The sequence below is a fragment of the Haliotis cracherodii genome, unplaced genomic scaffold (assembly GCF_022045235.1).
Source record: "Haliotis cracherodii isolate W230 unplaced genomic scaffold, xgHalCrac1.p SCAF_6, whole genome shotgun sequence".
Classification (NCBI taxonomy): Eukaryota; Metazoa; Mollusca; class Gastropoda; order Lepetellida; family Haliotidae; genus Haliotis; species Haliotis cracherodii.
This window is the reverse complement of record NW_027266319.1, coordinates 60,686,933-60,705,758: the sequence shown is the minus strand read 5'-3', so window position 1 is coordinate 60,705,758 and position 18,826 is coordinate 60,686,933. Positions and strand designations below refer to the sequence as shown.

At 39.5% G+C, this 18,826-nt stretch overlaps 1 protein-coding gene across 2 annotated transcripts; it reads right to left on the bottom strand.

Annotated features, from left to right (window-relative positions):
* Nucleotides 1-2,081: 2,081 nt before the first annotated feature.
* LOC139445109 (DNA/RNA-binding protein KIN17-like) lies at nt 2,082-18,740 on the bottom strand. 2 transcript variants are annotated; one of them, XM_071226202.1, is made up of 11 exons: nt 18,663-18,740; nt 17,073-17,209; nt 16,742-16,836; nt 14,485-14,651; nt 12,411-12,644; nt 10,332-10,383; nt 8,350-8,497; nt 7,513-7,635; nt 6,687-6,786; nt 4,311-4,411; nt 2,082-3,531 (listed from the first exon to the last, which is right to left on the bottom strand). In XM_071226202.1, the coding sequence occupies exons 2-11, from the start codon at nt 17,190-17,192 to the stop codon at nt 3,466-3,468; spliced, it is 1,206 nt and encodes a 401-aa protein (XP_071082303.1). In that variant the 5' UTR covers nt 17,193-17,209; nt 18,663-18,740; the 3' UTR covers nt 2,082-3,465. The 2 variants fall into 2 exon arrangements, with proteins under 2 accessions (XP_071082303.1, XP_071082304.1); XM_071226203.1 differs by having other exon boundaries at nt 18,647-18,717.
* Nucleotides 18,741-18,826: the final 86 nt, after the last annotated feature.

Here is an 18,826-nt window from a genome sequence, read left to right as displayed (position 1 = left end):
CCACTTATACTTAATAAAATAAAATCCAAGATCGTATCGGGGAACAACAAGAATAATGTATCTATCTTGTGAATCAAACTGAGGCCTTTCCTTTTGTGAGCAACCCACCCAGCAGGCACATGACATTGTTTCAGTGTTTGGTTGAACTGAGGTTGTATCAACATTGTTGCAACATGGGCTTTCGATTTCGGAAATATGTTGAAATCTGACATAGTATTCAACATTGATTCAAACTAGTCATGCGTTAAACTGAAGTCACAGCAGAATACATGACAATCTGGGTCAGAATTGGACTTCACAGCTCATGCTTGTCACAAGAGGCCATGGATCAGGTGGTCAGGCTCACTGACTTGATTGAGCATGTCCTCGCAACAAATCACTGGATTTTCTGATTCAGACACAATTTTTTTACAGCCAGCGTCATGTAAGTGGAATAATCTCTAGTGAACAACAAACATCAGAATATGATTGTGTTATCCGGCTTGTGTGAGTTCAAACCCCTACTTTTGAAAGTTACATATGTATCCTTCGGACATGATAAAATATAAGTCATACATTTGAAGTCTAAAAATATACTAGCTTGGGAAGAGTAACTATGCTTAATATAACGTTCAATAAAAATATATATATTCTGAAATTAATAAATGCATCTTTCAGTCTATATTTGTGAAGACCTGTCTTCAACTTCAGGTCTGGACTCTTAAATTGCATGTTAATGCACCCATGAAGATCAGGGTTGGTATGGGAGAATACAACTCAGTATTTGTTGATGGTAATTCGAATGGGGTAAACCACAAGGACAACATTTTTCCAGATCATGTTCTACACCTGGTGCAAAAGCAGGATAATGCCCATCCACACCTCGCAGTGTTGTAACAGACGTTTTGAGGCAGCATAGAAGTACTGTACTGCCATGGCTGGCTGTTTCTCCAGACTTCTCCCCGGTAGAACATGTCTGGGATGAGATTGAACAAGGCCTACGACAGGATCAGAACCAACTGGTATGGCTTACTCAGTTGGACCAATCGGTGGTTGACATTTGGGATAACATCCCCCAGGCTGTTTTAAACCATCTGTTGTCTCCACTGCACCTCTGCTGCTTCGCCTGTATCAACACAAATGGTATCACACCCGATATTCACACTGATAATTGAGTTGTTACACCACCCCTCTTGTTGGACGTGTCTCTCTGTCTCCTGTTACCAGCTATGAGTCTTGTCAATGAATTTGTTATAACACATTGATCAGACGAATGGTCAAATATTATGTTGTTATTTTCAATAACATAACATACACACCACTTTATATGAAGCAGTTACTTTTTCCTATCAGTATACTTTATAAACCTCCGGTGACGTCATCCTATTGTTCTCTGGTCGGGTTAAATCTCATAAACAGGGACGCTGTAATGTCCCTGGGATTTTATATAATATCCCCGGGATTTTATAGGATATTCAAGTCATATTTGCTATATGTGTAATAATATCCGATGGATCTTATATAATGTCCTGGGTATTTTATTTATACAACTTCGGTTCAGATTGTAACATGTAATGAAATGTAAAATCAAATGACAAATGTTTTCTCTATATTCCCGAGGATCGAACACGCAACCTTCGTATCTGTAGCCCAGTGAGTGTACCACAAGGCTACAGAGGCGCTGATCAATCACAATGTTTTTTAGAATGTCCTTTTCAAGATCCGTATGCCAGCAACAGATATTTTATGCCCGTTTCCTAAGAAAAGTATGTTCGAAAAATAAAAATGTTGATAAATGTTGTTTTAAGTTTCTTTTCTCGGTTCATAAGTTAGATAAAACACTTCCCCTCAGGTTGTTAGTGATATTTAAAACCCTTTCCCTCGGAAAATCCCTCAGGTTTTAAATATCATAACAACCCTCGGACGTGTTTTATCCTATACATAATATATGTGTTCTTGAAAATCTGACCACCCTTTCCAAACTTTCAGAATTCAAGATTCATACTTGAACAAATCTTGAACCAGCCTCTGTGCTTCATCGCTATCTTTCGCCTCCCATATCAAATCAACAAAGAAAGTACCCAAGACTCAAGGCTCGTGGAAAAATGACTTTATTCTCAATCATCCTCGTAAATGCATATACAGCGATATCTATCTCCATATTTACAACTGAATGACATCCTCCATCATATACAACAATATCAAATCGAGGAGGAAGGAAAATGGACAAATAGCGTGACAGGACACTATCAGATCTTCATAAGAAGAGTCCAAAAGAATAATGCCATTGTTGACACATTTTCATGGACAATTGTCCAGTTTACTTCTGTTCTGTGTATTTCAATCACAATTTTCCTTTCCTCCATGAAACAATCACATGGCTCTTTAAACATGTTACAGTCATCATTCATTGGTTGGTTTGTTGGTTGGTTGGTTTACGTCGCACTCAACAATATTCCAGCCATATGACGTCATTAGTAATAATGTTACAGATATAAGTTCAAGTAGATGTAAAAAATTATCATCCTAGAATCTACTGTACTTCAGTATCGCAACACATTTATCAGATAATGTAGAGAGTGGCAGATGGAAAACGTAAATGTTGAATATCCTGAAGTCCACACATAATTCCAGATTTCCTTCTGTCATGTTATGTTGTTCTTTGAATGTGTTGAAGAGCTGATCAATGTGTAAGCCATTCTATCCAAAGTCTGCTGTATACCATCTTCCCGAGGCAAGAGCGTTAACTGACTATAAAAGTCCAGTTTCCACCCTTGCCGAACTGGGCTTGGATTATGGAGTTACATTTTGGCAGGGTTAACGAGTCTATGCATAGTCCAATCAAACTTGTGCCCCGAAATCGAAATCCACTTCGTAAACTGCCATGCAGAGTTCGGTTGATTGCAGGAATTGCAAAGCATGTGCATCGCCAACTCGTTGTCAACAGATATTTTCCAAATCTTTTCATGTTTTTAATCAAGGTGCTCACGTGATTTGATGTACTTCGCGAAGTAAGAATCGTTTTCCCACAAAATAGATCTTGATGGTAGATCAAATCGTCTTGACTGGGGGCCACCGTTTTGTTTGAAGCAAATGCATGTGATACGAGAGGTGGAATCTGATTGGTCCATATGGGAGAGGCATAGAACAGAATGGTCGTAATAGCTACTGGTGGCGCTACGATCAAGCCCAGGAATTCACGCCAAGTTCGGCAAGGGTAGAAACTGGACTTTTATAGTCAGTTAACTCTCTTGCCTCAGGAAGATGACAGTATGCAGATACTCCATGTGCCAAGGCAACACGATGCTTCTCGCTTGGAAGGTATGCAGAGAGCTTAGATCTGCGGTGTAGAAGACTCCTGCCCCTGTAAACCAATCTGTGATGCCTGAACACAGCAGAGCTGGACCTCTAAATTAACAGTCTCTGTACAACCAAACAAAGACATTGGTTTTTTCCTAGTGACCGAGCAACTAGACAAACCTAAGGTCATGTGTGTAGTTTGCTGATGTCTTCATACTGTATGCCTTCAACGATACGACCCGTTATCAAGCCCTGAAACAGTAAGGTGCTGTGTGAGTACAGGCGCCTATACCACACCACCCACATCCCACCCTCATGTCACGAAATTAACATCTGAGCCTGTCATTGTCTTTACTACCCATAAGAAATATTTACCATGAAAAATATTACTTTCAACCCACCTATCTGAATCTTACACACTGAGTAAGTTAAAATTATATTTTTGGACATATCAGCAAAATTTCAGCCATAAAATGACATGTTAACACTCTCCAGTCTCAAGTGGACGTTCCAACACATTTCTCCATGTAACAGATGGTATAACTGGGATAACACTTTCTTAGTAAAGTACACATGATAGTTCTTTTTGGGTTCCACTGTGGAAGCCTCAGTGGCTGAGTGGGTTAGATTGCTGACTTTGTGAGCGTTCATTAGGTTCCTTACCCTGAGAGTGTGGGATCAAATCCTGGATGGGACTAAACCCCCAAAGTACTAGAATGTATACTTTACTAAGAAAGTGTTATCCAGACATAACATTTGTTACATTTGATTACTTTCTAAAAGGCATTGTGCATTCACATTTCTCCATGTCTAAAACAACAACTGAAATTATGGTTCTTCATATGTCGAAAAAACTGTTTATAATATTCTATTCCTGCAGAAGAAACAAACCAAGAATCACAATCATAGTGAATCTGTGATTTAAACCCAAGATCCAGGCACATCTGAGGGACGGAACTCTGCAGGGCACATGGTCAACCTACAAGGAACCTCTACAAGTCAATCTTCAAATATTTTTGGTTTCAACTTACCGAGTTGATTTTTATGGTGCAACAGAATTCCTTTGTATCAATGTGTTCTAGCGTGGCCTTCTCTCCTCGGTAGGCGCCATTCACCACCATCACTTCCTTGCCTGAATCACAGCAGATAATGATGCTGATTGGTCAAGACAGATTATATCATCAACAGCGATCAACTAGTTTCAGGTGTGCTCACATCCTCTATCCTTTGTATCATATCTGTATTGTATATTGATCAATCACCTCCACCAAATCTCTGCTGTAGCAAGGGCAGATCATCTGTGTGTGTGTGTGTGTGTGTGTGTGTGTGTGTGTGTGTGTGTGTGTGTGTTTGTTTGTTGAGGGGGGTGGGGGGGGTGGAATTGTTTACAACATACAAAATTTGGTTTTCCAAAGGGGGGGGGGGCTGGACCCCTTGGATATAATATTCCCCACACCCACCGTCTCTGAATCCACCTATGCCTATGTAAAACTTCGTCTTGAGTAAACGATGACATTACCTATAGCTGGTATAGAGTAACGATGACATTACCTATAGCTGGTATAGAGTAACGATGACATTACCTATAGCTGGTATAGAGTAACTATGACATTACCTATGGCATGTATAGAGTAACGATGACATTACCTATAGCTGGTATAGAGTAACAATGACATTACCTATAGCTGGTATAGAGTAACTATGACATTACCTATGGCATGTATAGAGTAACGATGACATTACCTATAGCTGGTATAGAATAACGATGACATTACCTATAGCTGGTATAGAGTAACGATGACATTACCTATAGCAGGTATAGAGTAACAATGACATTACCTATAGCTGGTATAGAATAACGATGACATTACCTATAGCTGGTATAGAGTAACGATGACATTACCTATAGCAGGTATAGAGTAACAATGACATTACCTATAGCTGGTATAGAGTAACAATGACATTACCTATAGCTGGTATAGAGTAACGATGACATTACCTATAGCTGGTATAGAGTAACTATGACATTACCTATGGCATGTATAGAGTAACGATGACATTACCTATAGCAGGTATAGAGTAACATTGACATTACCTATAGCAGGTATAGAGTAACATTGACATTACCTATAGCAGGTATAGAGTAACATTGACATTACCTATAGCAGGTATAGAGTAACATTGACATTACCTATAGCTGGTATAGAGTAACGATGACATTACCTATAGCAGGTATAGAGTAACAATGACATTACCTATAGCAGGTATAGAGTAACAATGACATTACCTATAGCTGGTATAGAGTAACGATGACATTACCTATAGCAGGTATAGAATAACGATGATATTACCTATGGCATGTATAGAGTAACAATGACATTACCTATAGCAGGTATAGAGTAACGATGACATTACCTATAGCAGGTATAGAGTAACAATGACATTACCTATAGCAGGTATAGAGTAACTATGACATTACCTATAGCTGGTATAGAGTAACAATGACATTACCTATAGCTGGTATAGAGTAACAATGACATTACCTATAGCTGGTATAGAGTAACGATGACATTACCTATAGCTGGTATAGAGTAACGATGACATTACCTATAGCTGGTATAGAGTACCGATGACATTACCTATAGCTGGTATAGAGTAACATTGACATTACCTATAGCTGGTATAGAGTACCTATGACATTACCTATAGCTGGTATAGAGTACCTATGACATTACCTATAGCTGGTATAGAGTAACTATGACATTACCTATAGCAGGTATAGAGTAACTATGACATTACCTATAGCTGGTATAGAGTAACAATGACATTACCTATAGCTGGTATAGAGTAACGATGACATTACCTATAGCTGGTATAGAATAACGATGACATTACCTATAGCTGGTATAGAGTAACGATGACATTACCTATAGCAGGTATAGAGTAACAATGACATTACCTATAGCAGGTATAGAGTAACTATGACATTACCTATAGCTGGTATAGAGTAACAATGACATTACCTATAGCTGGTATAGAATAACGATGACATTACCTATAGCTGGTATAGAGTAACGATGACATTACCTATAGCAGGTATAGAATAACGATGACATTACCTATAGCAGGTATAGAGTAACTATGACATTACCTATACCTGGAATAGAGTAACGATGACATTACCTATAGCAGGTATAGAATAACGATGACATTACCTATAGCTGGTATAGAGTAACGATGACATTACCTATAGCTGGTATAGAGAAACGATGACATTACCTATAGCAGGTATAGATTAACTATGACATTACCTATAGCAGGTATAGAGTAACTATGACATTACCTATAGCAGGTATAGAATAACAATGACATTACCTATAGCAGGTATAGAGTAACGATGACATTACCTATAGCTGGTATCACCGTCTCCACGTGGGTCTGGTCCACCTTGATCGTGTCGCCTGAGTCCAGTGTTTTGATGATGCCGGTGTACAAGTCCTTCACTTCCTGGAACATTGGCATATATGTCTTGGCTTCATATTTACTTGAAAAGTCATACAATATACAAAGAGTAAATTAAGTGAAGAAACAAATTCCTCAAATACTGACTTGTTCAAGAATAGAGCTGTAGCACTGAAATGGAACTGCTGGCAAGTTCAATGTAGTGCAAAACCATGAAACAGCTACAAGACATTACAGGTTGATGTTGTACAGCTATTCCTGGGTCTGGTTCACATTCATCCGAGACAGGTAAGGCTTTTGAGTGCTTTTAGCCTGCTTGAGTAATGAAGTTTTCGCGTTAGTTTTTTATGGAGTAATTATTTTCAGGATGTGATTCTAGTCAAACTACTGTTCAGCTAACAAGACATGATTCTATCCACAACAGGTCTGGTGAGGTGAAATGGGTTTTAATGTAACGTCAAATTATTGCACTTATATTGTGACATGTATGGACGTGTATGTGTGTGTGTGTGGCTGCTTGTACTAGTCCAGACTAATGCAGATTTTATAGTGCTACCCACTGAGATACCATGCCACAGTTTAACATGAATATCCCACTCAGTCACAGTATATTGACTTCGAGCTGACCAGTCCTTGTTTTAGCCCCTTAATGCCGAGCGCCAGGCAGGGTAACAACAAGTACCATATTTTAACGACATTCCGCTCTACAGGCAGGCGCTCTACCACTAGACCACGGAGGCTATCAGGAACAAGCTAAACCACTTCTCTTACTTTTACATAGGCCTTCTTCTTGTAGAACTTGTCACCTAGTTTCTTGGACACAATTTTGATGACAATACCCTTCTGGAGCCAGTAATCCTTCCGGTTGACCTTCTCCCTCTTCTTCTCCTCAAACTGAGAACAAGACAGTGAGTGAGTTGGGTTTAACGCCGCTTTTAACAGTATTCCAGTTATATCACGGCGTGTCAGCTTAATGTGGGAGGAAAGCTCGAAGTGATGCAGGTCTCAGACGTTTACCACTTCGGTGAAACCCACGAGCACAGGTATGGTGCTGACAAACCTAGAAACATAATCAGGCGAACCAGGTTTCGAAACCACAATCATAGGTTTCCGGCGTGCCCAAGGGACGCAACTCTGCACAGGGAATAGCGGCACCTTAGACAACTGGGCCACCCGTGCCCCCGAGAACAAAACAGACACAACAACTTGGGTCAATACAGTTCAACATGGACATACGTTTGAGACTAGAAACATAATAAAAGTAGGTTGTCCTAACTTATATTTCACCAATCATGCCTACCCTATTTCACATGCTATATATATGCCCAGTTAACATAAGAATATATATCAAATAAAATTTGTAAAATATCAGGTAAAACATACAACCTATTATGATGCGATGACGTTAATGTTTGACCAAGAATAACAATATTGGTCAAAAAAGCTTAAAAGCTTGCTACCATTCTGCTTTCGGGTTGGCAAATTAGAGTTACCTACCCTTGGTTTAAAATCTCAAACAATGCCAGGCATTTTAGGTATGGATATAACATGGTTTTGAGTGCATTTTCAACACAAGAAAAACCTTGTCTGTGCCCTCTGTGTACTGACCTCCATAATTTCACCCAGGGCACTTTTCCGTTTCTGTCCCCTCATCTCTGCCCCTCCTGTCTCCATCTTCCCCTCCTGCCGTGAGCTCTCCCCCTTCCCAAACACTGACTTGCTGTCCACTTTCTTCAGGGGGTTTCCTGTGGGCTTCCTGAATCACAGAATCATCAGGTGAGTGAGTGAGTGAGTTGGGTTTAACGCCGCTTTTAACAGTATTCCTGTTATATCACGGCATGTCAGCTTAATGTGGGAGGAAAGCCAGAAGTGATGCAGGTCTCAGACGTATACCACTTCGGTGAAACCCACGAGCACGGGTATGGTGCTGACAAACCTAGAAACAAAATCGGAGTGAGCGGAGATTCGAACTTACAATCATATGTTTCTGGCGTGCCCAAGGGACGCAACTCTGCACAGCGAATCGCGGCCCCTCAGATGACTGGGCCACCCGTGCCCCGCGAATCATCAGGAATGATATTCAACATGACTAACAGGGTTCTGAGGACAATATTTGGACATCATCAGTACTTCCCACTACTGTCCTCCATCACCCCTACCAATGGACCCGTGAAGATCCGGTGTAGAATAGGTCTTCAGCAACCCATGCTTGCCATAACAGGCGACTATGCTTGTCGTAAGAGGCAACTAACAGGATCGGGTGGTCAGGCTCGCTGACTTGGTTGATACATGTCATTGATCCCAATTGCGTGGATCAATGCTCATGATATCAATCACTGGATTGTCTGGTCCAGAATCGATTATTTACAGACTGACGTCATACAGCTGGAAAATTGCTGAGTGCGGCGATAAACAACAAACCAACCAACCAACCCCTATCACTGCAGTATAGTACTAGTAGTGGCGTGGTTATTTTCAGTCAGCTAATGAAACAAGCATGAATTACTCATATCCCCTGCCCATATGACATCCGGATGTGTGCAAGGCATAAGCCCTCCAGAAATGAGCCCTACTGCCATTTTCTGCCTAAGTCAAAGTTGCTGCTTTGGAAACTCAAAAAACATTTAAAAAAATTAAAATCCCAAACTATCGAACAGCACCTGTTTACCACTAAACCTATTTATGTGCCAAGTGTGGTGAAGAATTATTGTACGGTTTTCATGATCTGCTCTGGAAACGAGCACTACCGCCAATTTCAGTCATAGTCAAAGTTGTTGCCATGGAAACTCCAAAAATAGATTATTTTTTATAATCCCAAACTATCAAAAGGCACCAGTTCACAACTAGTCCCATCTTTGTGCCAAGTTTGGTTAAGATATCTCTCATGTTTTTTTAATTCAGCTCCAGAAATGTGACAGATGGACGGACAGCACCCCATTCCTATATCCCCCTTCCACATGGTGGTGGGGGATAATAATGCCTTCATAACTCACGAGTCAAATGTGCCCTTCTCTGTGAGTGAACTTTGTGTAAACCCTGCCATTGCCTGACATTGAAGCAACGTAGAGGGAAGATACTAAAAGGTGGCACCAGAAATGTTGCCGTTGTGCGGGCACAGTGCCCTGTAATCAGGGCACTGACTGACTCTCACAATCTTAGTGAGTGAGTGAGTGAGTTGGGTTTAACGCCACTTTTAACAGTATTACAGTTATATCACGGCGTGTCAGCTTAATGTGGAAGGAAAGCCCGAAGTGATGCAGGTCTCAGACGTTTACCACTTCGGTGAAACCCACGAGCATGGGTATGGTGCTGACAAACCTAGAAACATAATCTGGGCGAACTGGGATTCGAACCCACATTCATAGGTTTCTGGCGTGTCCAAGGGACGCAACTCTGCACAGCGAATCGCGGCGCCTTAGACGACTGGGCCACCCGTGCCCCCTCACAATGCTACGAATGACCAAAATAACAGCATTGTCTGAGAACCAATTGTTTTCATGTTACATATCCGTATTATCATGTGACTGAGTTTGTAATGATGCATGAAAATCCAAGAGATTATAGCAGTCGGATAAACATGGTGAACTTACTTGAACGTTGTGTCTTCTTTCTTCTTAGCTCCAGAATCGAGACTAAAGGTAACTGAAGTGAAAGAAACAGCTAGTTTATCAATCTGTTGCAATCAGTAGATGGCATCTTTCTGAGGCAAGAGAGTTAACTGACTATAAAAGTCCAGTTTCCACCCTTGCCGAACTAGGCTGGTATTTCAGTGGTTATAACTAGTTGTGTCCCTTCTATGCCTCTCCTATCGGCCAATCAGATTCCACCTCTTGTATGACTTGCATTTGCTTGAAACAAAATGGCGACGCCCAGTCAAGACGATCTATTGAATAATCAAGATCTATATTGTTACAAAACGGGTCTTACTTCACAAAGTGCATCAAATCATGTGAGCTCATTGATTAAAAACATAAAAACATTTTGAAAATATCTGCTGACACCGAGTTGGCGGTGCACATCCTTTGCAAATCTTGCAATCGACTGAAATCTGCACAACAGTTTACAAACCGGATTTCGATTTCGTTACACGATTTTGATTGGACTATACACAGACTCGTTATTCCAGCCAAACTTTAACTCCATAATACCAGCCTAGTTCGGCAAGATGGTAGATGGAGACAGTTTGCAACTTTAGTCACTTGTCTCAAGTCTGGGTCAACTAACATTTATTTCAGTCTGATAAGCTCAGCTTATATATATTTTGATATTTGTAATAAGCAATGAGTAATGATCGTTTACTGAATCTCCTATACTGCATGGCAGCAAATATAAAACATATGTCAATATGCTAATTTCGGGTTGTCAAACAAGAAAATTGCACATGACAATATTAATGACTGCACCTTATAAATGCCTACCGCAATGGGAAATAATATGAAAACTGTCAATCTCATTGTCTTGTAACATATCATTGACCAAAATGTTTAACTAAGATTTTTCTCTCCTCGTAATCTCTGACATTGTAGTGTATGGCTTTAATAAGCATCCGCCTTTTAGAGTATTATTTTCATGTAAGAAACGAGTTAAAAGATAAATTTCATGGTTTATGCTGACAGCCTGAAATGTTTATGTATGTCCGATATATTTTTCCAGAATTTAATTGCCCATAATTAAGTGTGCATATAACATATGAGTGCGTATTATACGCGAATAAACAAGTCATTGATCAATTGGAAGGGGTTCTAATTAGGAGATAAACATACTTTGTTTTCAATGTAGAGCTAGGTTACCTGTAGATTTAACCCCGCTAAATTGAATTTGAAACCGAACGCGAACTCTTTGGTGTTAGCAAATATACTGAGAGAAGTGGCATGGATTGAGTCCAGTGTTTTGAGTGGGTTACCGATCTGAATTACGGAACAAAATATGGCGCAGTTTGTTTTCACCCTAACATATGACAGGCATTGAAAGCATATAAGCATGGCAACTTGGTAAGCTAACATGAGGTGGGCATCCCTAAGGAAAACAAAGCAAGCTTTGCAAGGCTTTCGCTCTACATCGCGCGTCAACATTTTTACGTCATATCTCTCATTGTGACGCAAAAGATATGACGTCACTGTCGTATATAGAAAAGCGCCCAAATTCCAAGCTCTCTGTTGTCTCCAAAACGTGAATACATTCCTTCTGTTGATTTCTATCGTGTTTTCTGCACGAAATGTATTGCCACACATCCTTTGAATATTGTAGTAACCGCATCTGTGCATTTTGTAACCTGTAATTGTAGATATATAATTATTTAAATATGCCTAGCGACAATGACTGAGAAAAGTACTATTCTATGAATATTAGCTTCCATGGTGATGCGGCCGTCAAACCAGCTGTTTCAATCAGAGGGGGTTTATTGTGATTTAATAGCCTCTGATTGACCAATCAGAATCAAGTAAATTCCAAATTAATGGTAGAATTAGGATTTTTCACTGGCCAATATATTAGCAAATATCGCGGGGCGCTTATTAAGTCGCAAAATTATCAATTGGTACTTCTAACACTGTTTTCCTGATCCAAATATGAATTCAATTGTGACATTTAGGTGACAGGTAACTTTTGGTCTTCCAGCTCAGTGTCTTCCTTTAAACAGCTGAGATGCTCAAAGCACACTGTAACCCTACCCTTTTCTTCTTCATCTTCTCGTTTCAGTTCCGTGAACTCAGGATTGTGGGACTTTGTATCGGACTGAGATGCTCGTGAAATCTGTTGCTGGATAAATTTGGCTGTTCTTTCCTCATCATCCATGTCCATCTTCTCCTTGGCCTTGGTGGCCTCCTGCCTCCGGATGGTCTCGGGGTCCCGGTCAATGTACTGGACAAACCAGCCCTTCTCTGTGTAGTCCACCACACACTCGCCTGCAACACACAGGGTGGAACTAAACCACTGGAAATCATTTAACCAGCGTATCAATTCATATATAACTGTAAGGCCACAGCCCCATAGTACTTGGTTGGTTGGTTTGTTGTTTCACGCCGCACTCAGCAATAATCGAATGAGGACCAGACAATCCAGTGATTTACAGACCGCCGTCATATAGCTTGAATATTGCTGAGTGCGGCGTTAAACAACAAACCAACCAAACCCAGGCAATGTGCGAATGAGTGTAAGTAAGTTGGGCTAAACTACCCTTCAAACTATATTTCAGTTGTATTACCCTTGTCAGTTTTTATATGGGAGGAAAGCTCTTAGTCAACGTTTAAACATATGAGCATGGGTGTAGTGCTGCCAAACAAGCTAGGTGAATCCCAGATTTGAACTCACATTTATGAGATCCTGGCATGACTAAGGGATGCAACTCTGCAGAGAAATGTGTTGCCTTAGACAACTGGACCATCAATGCTCTCGCACTCAGTGAGTAAGAGCACGGCTAAACACTACAATAGGTCAGGGGCCACTTGTACAAAGTGATCTGAGCGCTAAGATGATCGTAACTCCCATACTTTAACATAGGCTTACAATAGTCGTAGCGCTAAGTGGTTATACTCTGTGTCTTGGTTCATTGCATTGTATTTCAATAATAATTTGTGACCTCTGATACGTACCACAAAATATTTCATGCATTCTTTCATCTGTAATCTGTTATGAACCTGAATAAAATTAACGGAAATGACTTGGTCCAACATGGACTATATCCCCCGCCCCTGTTGCAGAATTTATGACATAATGAAATCTAAACAAACCCAAACCTTTTTTAACCGAGGTGGAACTTGATATGGAAATTGTAAAAAAAAAAGAAGAGTTTGGAACCTAACTCCATCTTGCTGCCATGGAAACGTAAAAAATAAAAATAGCAAAAGGCACCAGTTCAGCATGTACCTGACAACCCTGCAAAGTTTGATGAAAAAATATTAAACGGTTTATGAGTTATGCTCCAGAAACGAACCCTTTCCTCACAGAACCTAAGTCCATCTTGCTGCCATGGAAACGTAAAAAATAAAAATGTCTAAAATTACTTCCCTCCAACTTTTTGACAACTTCATAGTTGTCAGTCATTTTGATGTGGCTAATGTCACAATGCATGCATACTAGACACATTGTCTACAGGAAGCTGGTCATGAATAGTTTTGCTTTTTCAATCACAGGAATCAGTAGCTAATTTAGTGAATTTCATTATTTAAATTTGACGAGTGACTTTGTAAACTTTGCCAACAAGATGAATAAATGCATGATAATGACAACGAAATAGACCAGTATTTCCCAAGCATATTGTGACATGCATACATTAGTTTGTTTGTTTGTAGTTTAACGCCGCTCTCAACAATATTCCAGACATATTACAGCAGTCTGTAAATAATCAAGTCTGGACCAGACAATCCAGTGATTGACATCATGAGCATCTACATGCATCAACCAAGTCAGTGAGCCTGACCACCGGATCCCATTAGTTGCCTCTTGCAACAAGCATAGTCGTCTCTTACAGAAAGCATGGGTTGCTGAAAACCTATTCTCTACCGGGAACTTCACTGGGGGGTATTTAACATTGTGGTATACTGGTAATAACACACATCTAAAAAAATCTTTTAAAGATTCCTTTAACACATATTAGTCGTAATGTTTGCCTTGAACAATGTGATAATTGTCCAAAAGAAAAATTGTTTTCAATCAATACATTACCAGCAACAACAAAAATATGCTTAGAACAAACTTAAAAAAACACGTTAAAAACTCTGATATAAAAAAATCAAGGAGACTCACCTTCTTTCCCCAACCACTTGACAAACTCTGTGAGAGTTTCCCACATGGTGGAGTTCATGTGCACGTGTTCCCTATCTGCGATGTATTCCTGGTACACTATATTGGCATGGACTCGCTTGGTTCCGAACCTCCGCCGCAATAGTTCCAAGTACCCATCCTGAAAATCTCTGGAAGGCAATAACAAAAATGAATATATAATGACACTAAACAGGATACCATCGGTACAGAAGCTCACCTCATTCAAGAATATGAAACACTTCAATGAGGGAGTGAGAAACAGTTTTGTCTACAATTTATCAAAACTTACACATGTTAAACTAAGAGTGAGTGAGTTGGGCTTAACGCCACTTTTAACAGTATTACAGTTATATCACGGCGTGTCAGCTTAATGTGGGAGGAAAGACAGGAGTGATGCAGGTCTCAGACCTTTACCACTTCGGTGAAACCCACGAGCACGGGTATGGTGCTGACAAACCTAGAAACATAATCGGGGGGAAACGGGATTCGAGCCCACAATCATAGGTTTCTGGCATGCCCAAGAGAGGCAACTCTGCACAGCAGATTGCTGCGCCTTAGACGACTGGGCCACCCGTGCCCCCACAAAAACTAAAAACCACCACCCAATTGTTAATAGATTTTATGTTAACACGTACTCAGAAACAATCATGTAATATAATAGGGGTGACTATTGGTCTGGGAATCACTATTGCGATTACTATTAATATTGAAAGAAACTACTGCGATAACTTTTGATATTGCAAGCAACTATTGCGCTAAATAGCGATAGTTTCCAGTGTATCGTTTTAGATGGATTTTAGAGTTGCATTAAACCTTGGAACTGAAGTTTCCTTCCTTTGACTGTGATAACCATAACAACAAATAAAAAGTAAAGTTTGAGATATGACTGATTTGTTTTTTCTTTACCCTAATAATTTAAGAAAAAGAAGCTTCCACATTACCATGTGTAAATTACTACCTCTCATGATCAAAAGAAAAACAAATTTGAACAGCATTGCATGTATTATATTGACATGGTAAATACAATCAAAACTATTGATATTCCTAACTGAAATCGATACCATTGATCAGAAACTGATTTAACAATAGATTTATTGACTTTAAGAGCTTACCAATAGCAATATATCGATATTTCGATGACACCCCTATAATATAATATTCAAAATAAAAATCTGACAAAACATCCTTTCCAAGTTCTAGGCCTACCATGTTTACTTCATCCATTAAGATAAAGAACATATTGTTGTACTGGTAATATTATAATGGATAATAATATGCTTCCCACTTTTCACAAAGAGCTAATGTAAGGTGAGCATAAATGAAATCGGAGAAAGCTGAGGAACGTTGCTATATTTGATTACTGATCGTAAGTTGTCACAGTGTAAATGTTTCCTGATACTGTGTATACCATCTTCCTGAGGCCAGGGAGTTAACCGACTATAGAAGTCTAGTTTCCACCCTTGCTGAACTAGGCTGGAATTATGTAGTTATAATTTGGCTGGACTTACGAGTCTATGGATAGTCAAAATCGTGAAGCGAAATTGAAATCCAGTTTGTAAACTGCTGTGCAGATTTCGATCGATTTCCGGATTTGCAAAGCATCTATACCAACAACTTCAAGAGATATTTTCCAAATTTTACTCATGTTTTTAATCAAGGTGCTCACATAATTTGATGCACTTAACAAAGTAAGACCTGTTTTATTGCAATATCAATATTATATATTGATTATTGATCAGATCGTCTTCAATGGGCGCCGCCATTTTGTTTGAAGCAAATTCAAGTGATATGAGAGGTGGAATCTTCTAAGTCAATAGGAGGGACATAGAAGGGAAATATCTTGTAATAGCCACTGGTGGCACTACCATCATACCTAGAAATACAGGCCTAGTTCAGCCGGTGTGGAAACTGGACTTTTACCATGTTTACAGTCAGTTAACTCCCTTGCCTCGGGAAGCTGTGAGTATACATGAGAAAAAAACTATTTTTCAAAACATCAGAGAAATAGGACAAATCAGGGTTGATTTAAATTGATTAACTATGACCAATGATCATCATAATTTTGTTCTTGCACTTTTTTGTATTCAGACACTTCCTTTGTTATTTATTAACATAGTTTCTGAAACAATTCTAAAGTAACTACCAGGGGTACATACAAAGTTGAAACAACATGAACACAAGTTTGAAATCTAGTCATGTTCATCCCACGCTGAGTCCTTAAATGTTTGCGTTAACTTACTTTGAAAATGTATCAAGGTATTTGTCAGGGTTTTCAGCAAACAACAGCAACTGCCTTTGATGGGATTCTGACATCATGTGACACTTGAAGCCATTCTGGAAAGAAAGTGTACAAAGATATACTATCAAAGTTATGACATTGATATTGAGTATGCCAAGCAGAATATGTTACATTAAGTAAACTCTTTATTCAAGACAAGCACATGATGACATAGGACCTAGTCTTACTCAGAATACCCCTAGGAGGAGAGTGATCATGAATAACAAATACAAAACAAATATTAACATTAGCTTGTGATTAAATAAAGTGAACAACAGCACATTAATTTCACCTCGTCACGGCATTGTTTCTGACACATCTGGCAATACCATCGCAGTTTCTGAAGTCCTTTGGCTTTGATACGATTGGCTATTGCTTTTGGAGTTAAAAAACCTCCTTTCTCTTTCCCCATCTTTCTTGATTACGTTCCTGGAGCAAAACAAAATAAACAACAAGAGGTTATTATCACAATTATAATAACATATCCTCCCATACCCTTTTTTCGAACAGGTAAGGTGCAGTGCTGATATATCAAAACTTAAATTTGTGTTCATACTGGTAGGTGATGTCTTCAACAATCATCTTCCCGAGGCAGGAGAGTTAACTCACTTTAAAAGTCCAGTTTCCACCCTTGCCGAACTAGGCTGGAATTCCTGGGCTCGATTGTAGCGCCACCAGTGGCTATTACAAGTTATGTCTTTTCTATGCCTCTCCTATTGACCAATCAGATTCAACCTCTCATATCACTTGCATTTGCTTCAAACAAAACAGTGGCGCCCAGTCAAGACGATCTGATTGATAATCAAGATCTATATTGTGATAAAACGAGTCTTACATCGCGAAGTGCATCAAATGACGTGAGCACCTTGATTAAAAACATGAAAAGATTTAGAAAATATCTGTTGACAACGAGTTAGCGGTGCACATGCTTTGCAAATCCTGCAGTCGACCGAAATCTGCATGACACTTTACGAACCGGATTTCGATTTCGGTGCACGATTTTGATTGGACTATGCATAGACTCGTTAGCCCAGCCAAAATGTAACTCCATAAATACCAGCCTAGTTCGGCAAGGTGGAAACTGGACTTTTATAGTCAGTTAACTCATTTGCCTCGGGAAGATGTCAACAATAGAATGAATAAAAGGCCTGTCCGTTAACTTTCACTGCACTCGAGTGATGTCACATATTTTCCAACACCTGATTTGTTTGGTACTTTAGCAGGCTTTCCATGAATGAAGAGACGTTTTTTGGCACACAATTCTCAACATATTTCTTGCAGGTTGGCACTAAAACTCAAACAGTAATGGAAAGTTTGAAACCTAGTCATAAGATATGAATATTTGTCAAATTATAAAGTTCACACTATTCCACTCTTCCTTTTCATCATGGCACAGGCGCAAAAATTTTGAATGACAACAGACTGTTCTGACAGGTGCACAGTATACTTCACATGGACCACAGGGTCATGTATCTATTAATAATAATAATGATAATAATAATAACAGTAAACACTCGCCAGAAATTCGTCTAATAATAATAATGATAATAATCATAAACACTCGCCATAAACTTTCGACTCTTGTGCGAGTTAGTTATTATTAGTTACATGGTCCTGTGCGTGAACCCAATGTTGACAGCCCAAACGTGTGCACTCTCGAGGCGACAGTCTTGTTGACATCCCACCTCTCGTTATAACGAGACAATATATATGACAGTTCGAAAACAGGTGTCGTTCGAGAATTGGGTACTCGGCGATAAAATAAATTTACTGGGGTGGGCTGTTGGGGGTGCTTCTCTTGACAGCCAGCATGATAAACTAAATCAATCAGTGTGTGGCCTACTGTTCACGGTCTTTGACACTTACACATCAGCATACTTACAAAATGGTTCAAGACTCAGACAAACAATATTTTGTTTTCCTTTCTCCCTCTCTTGTATATACCGGAAGTACTTTTCCGGAAGAGCGTCTACGGATTACAAAATATGCAATGCGTTGTTCATACGAACCACTGCGTGATACAATTAAACACAATTATGTAAAAAC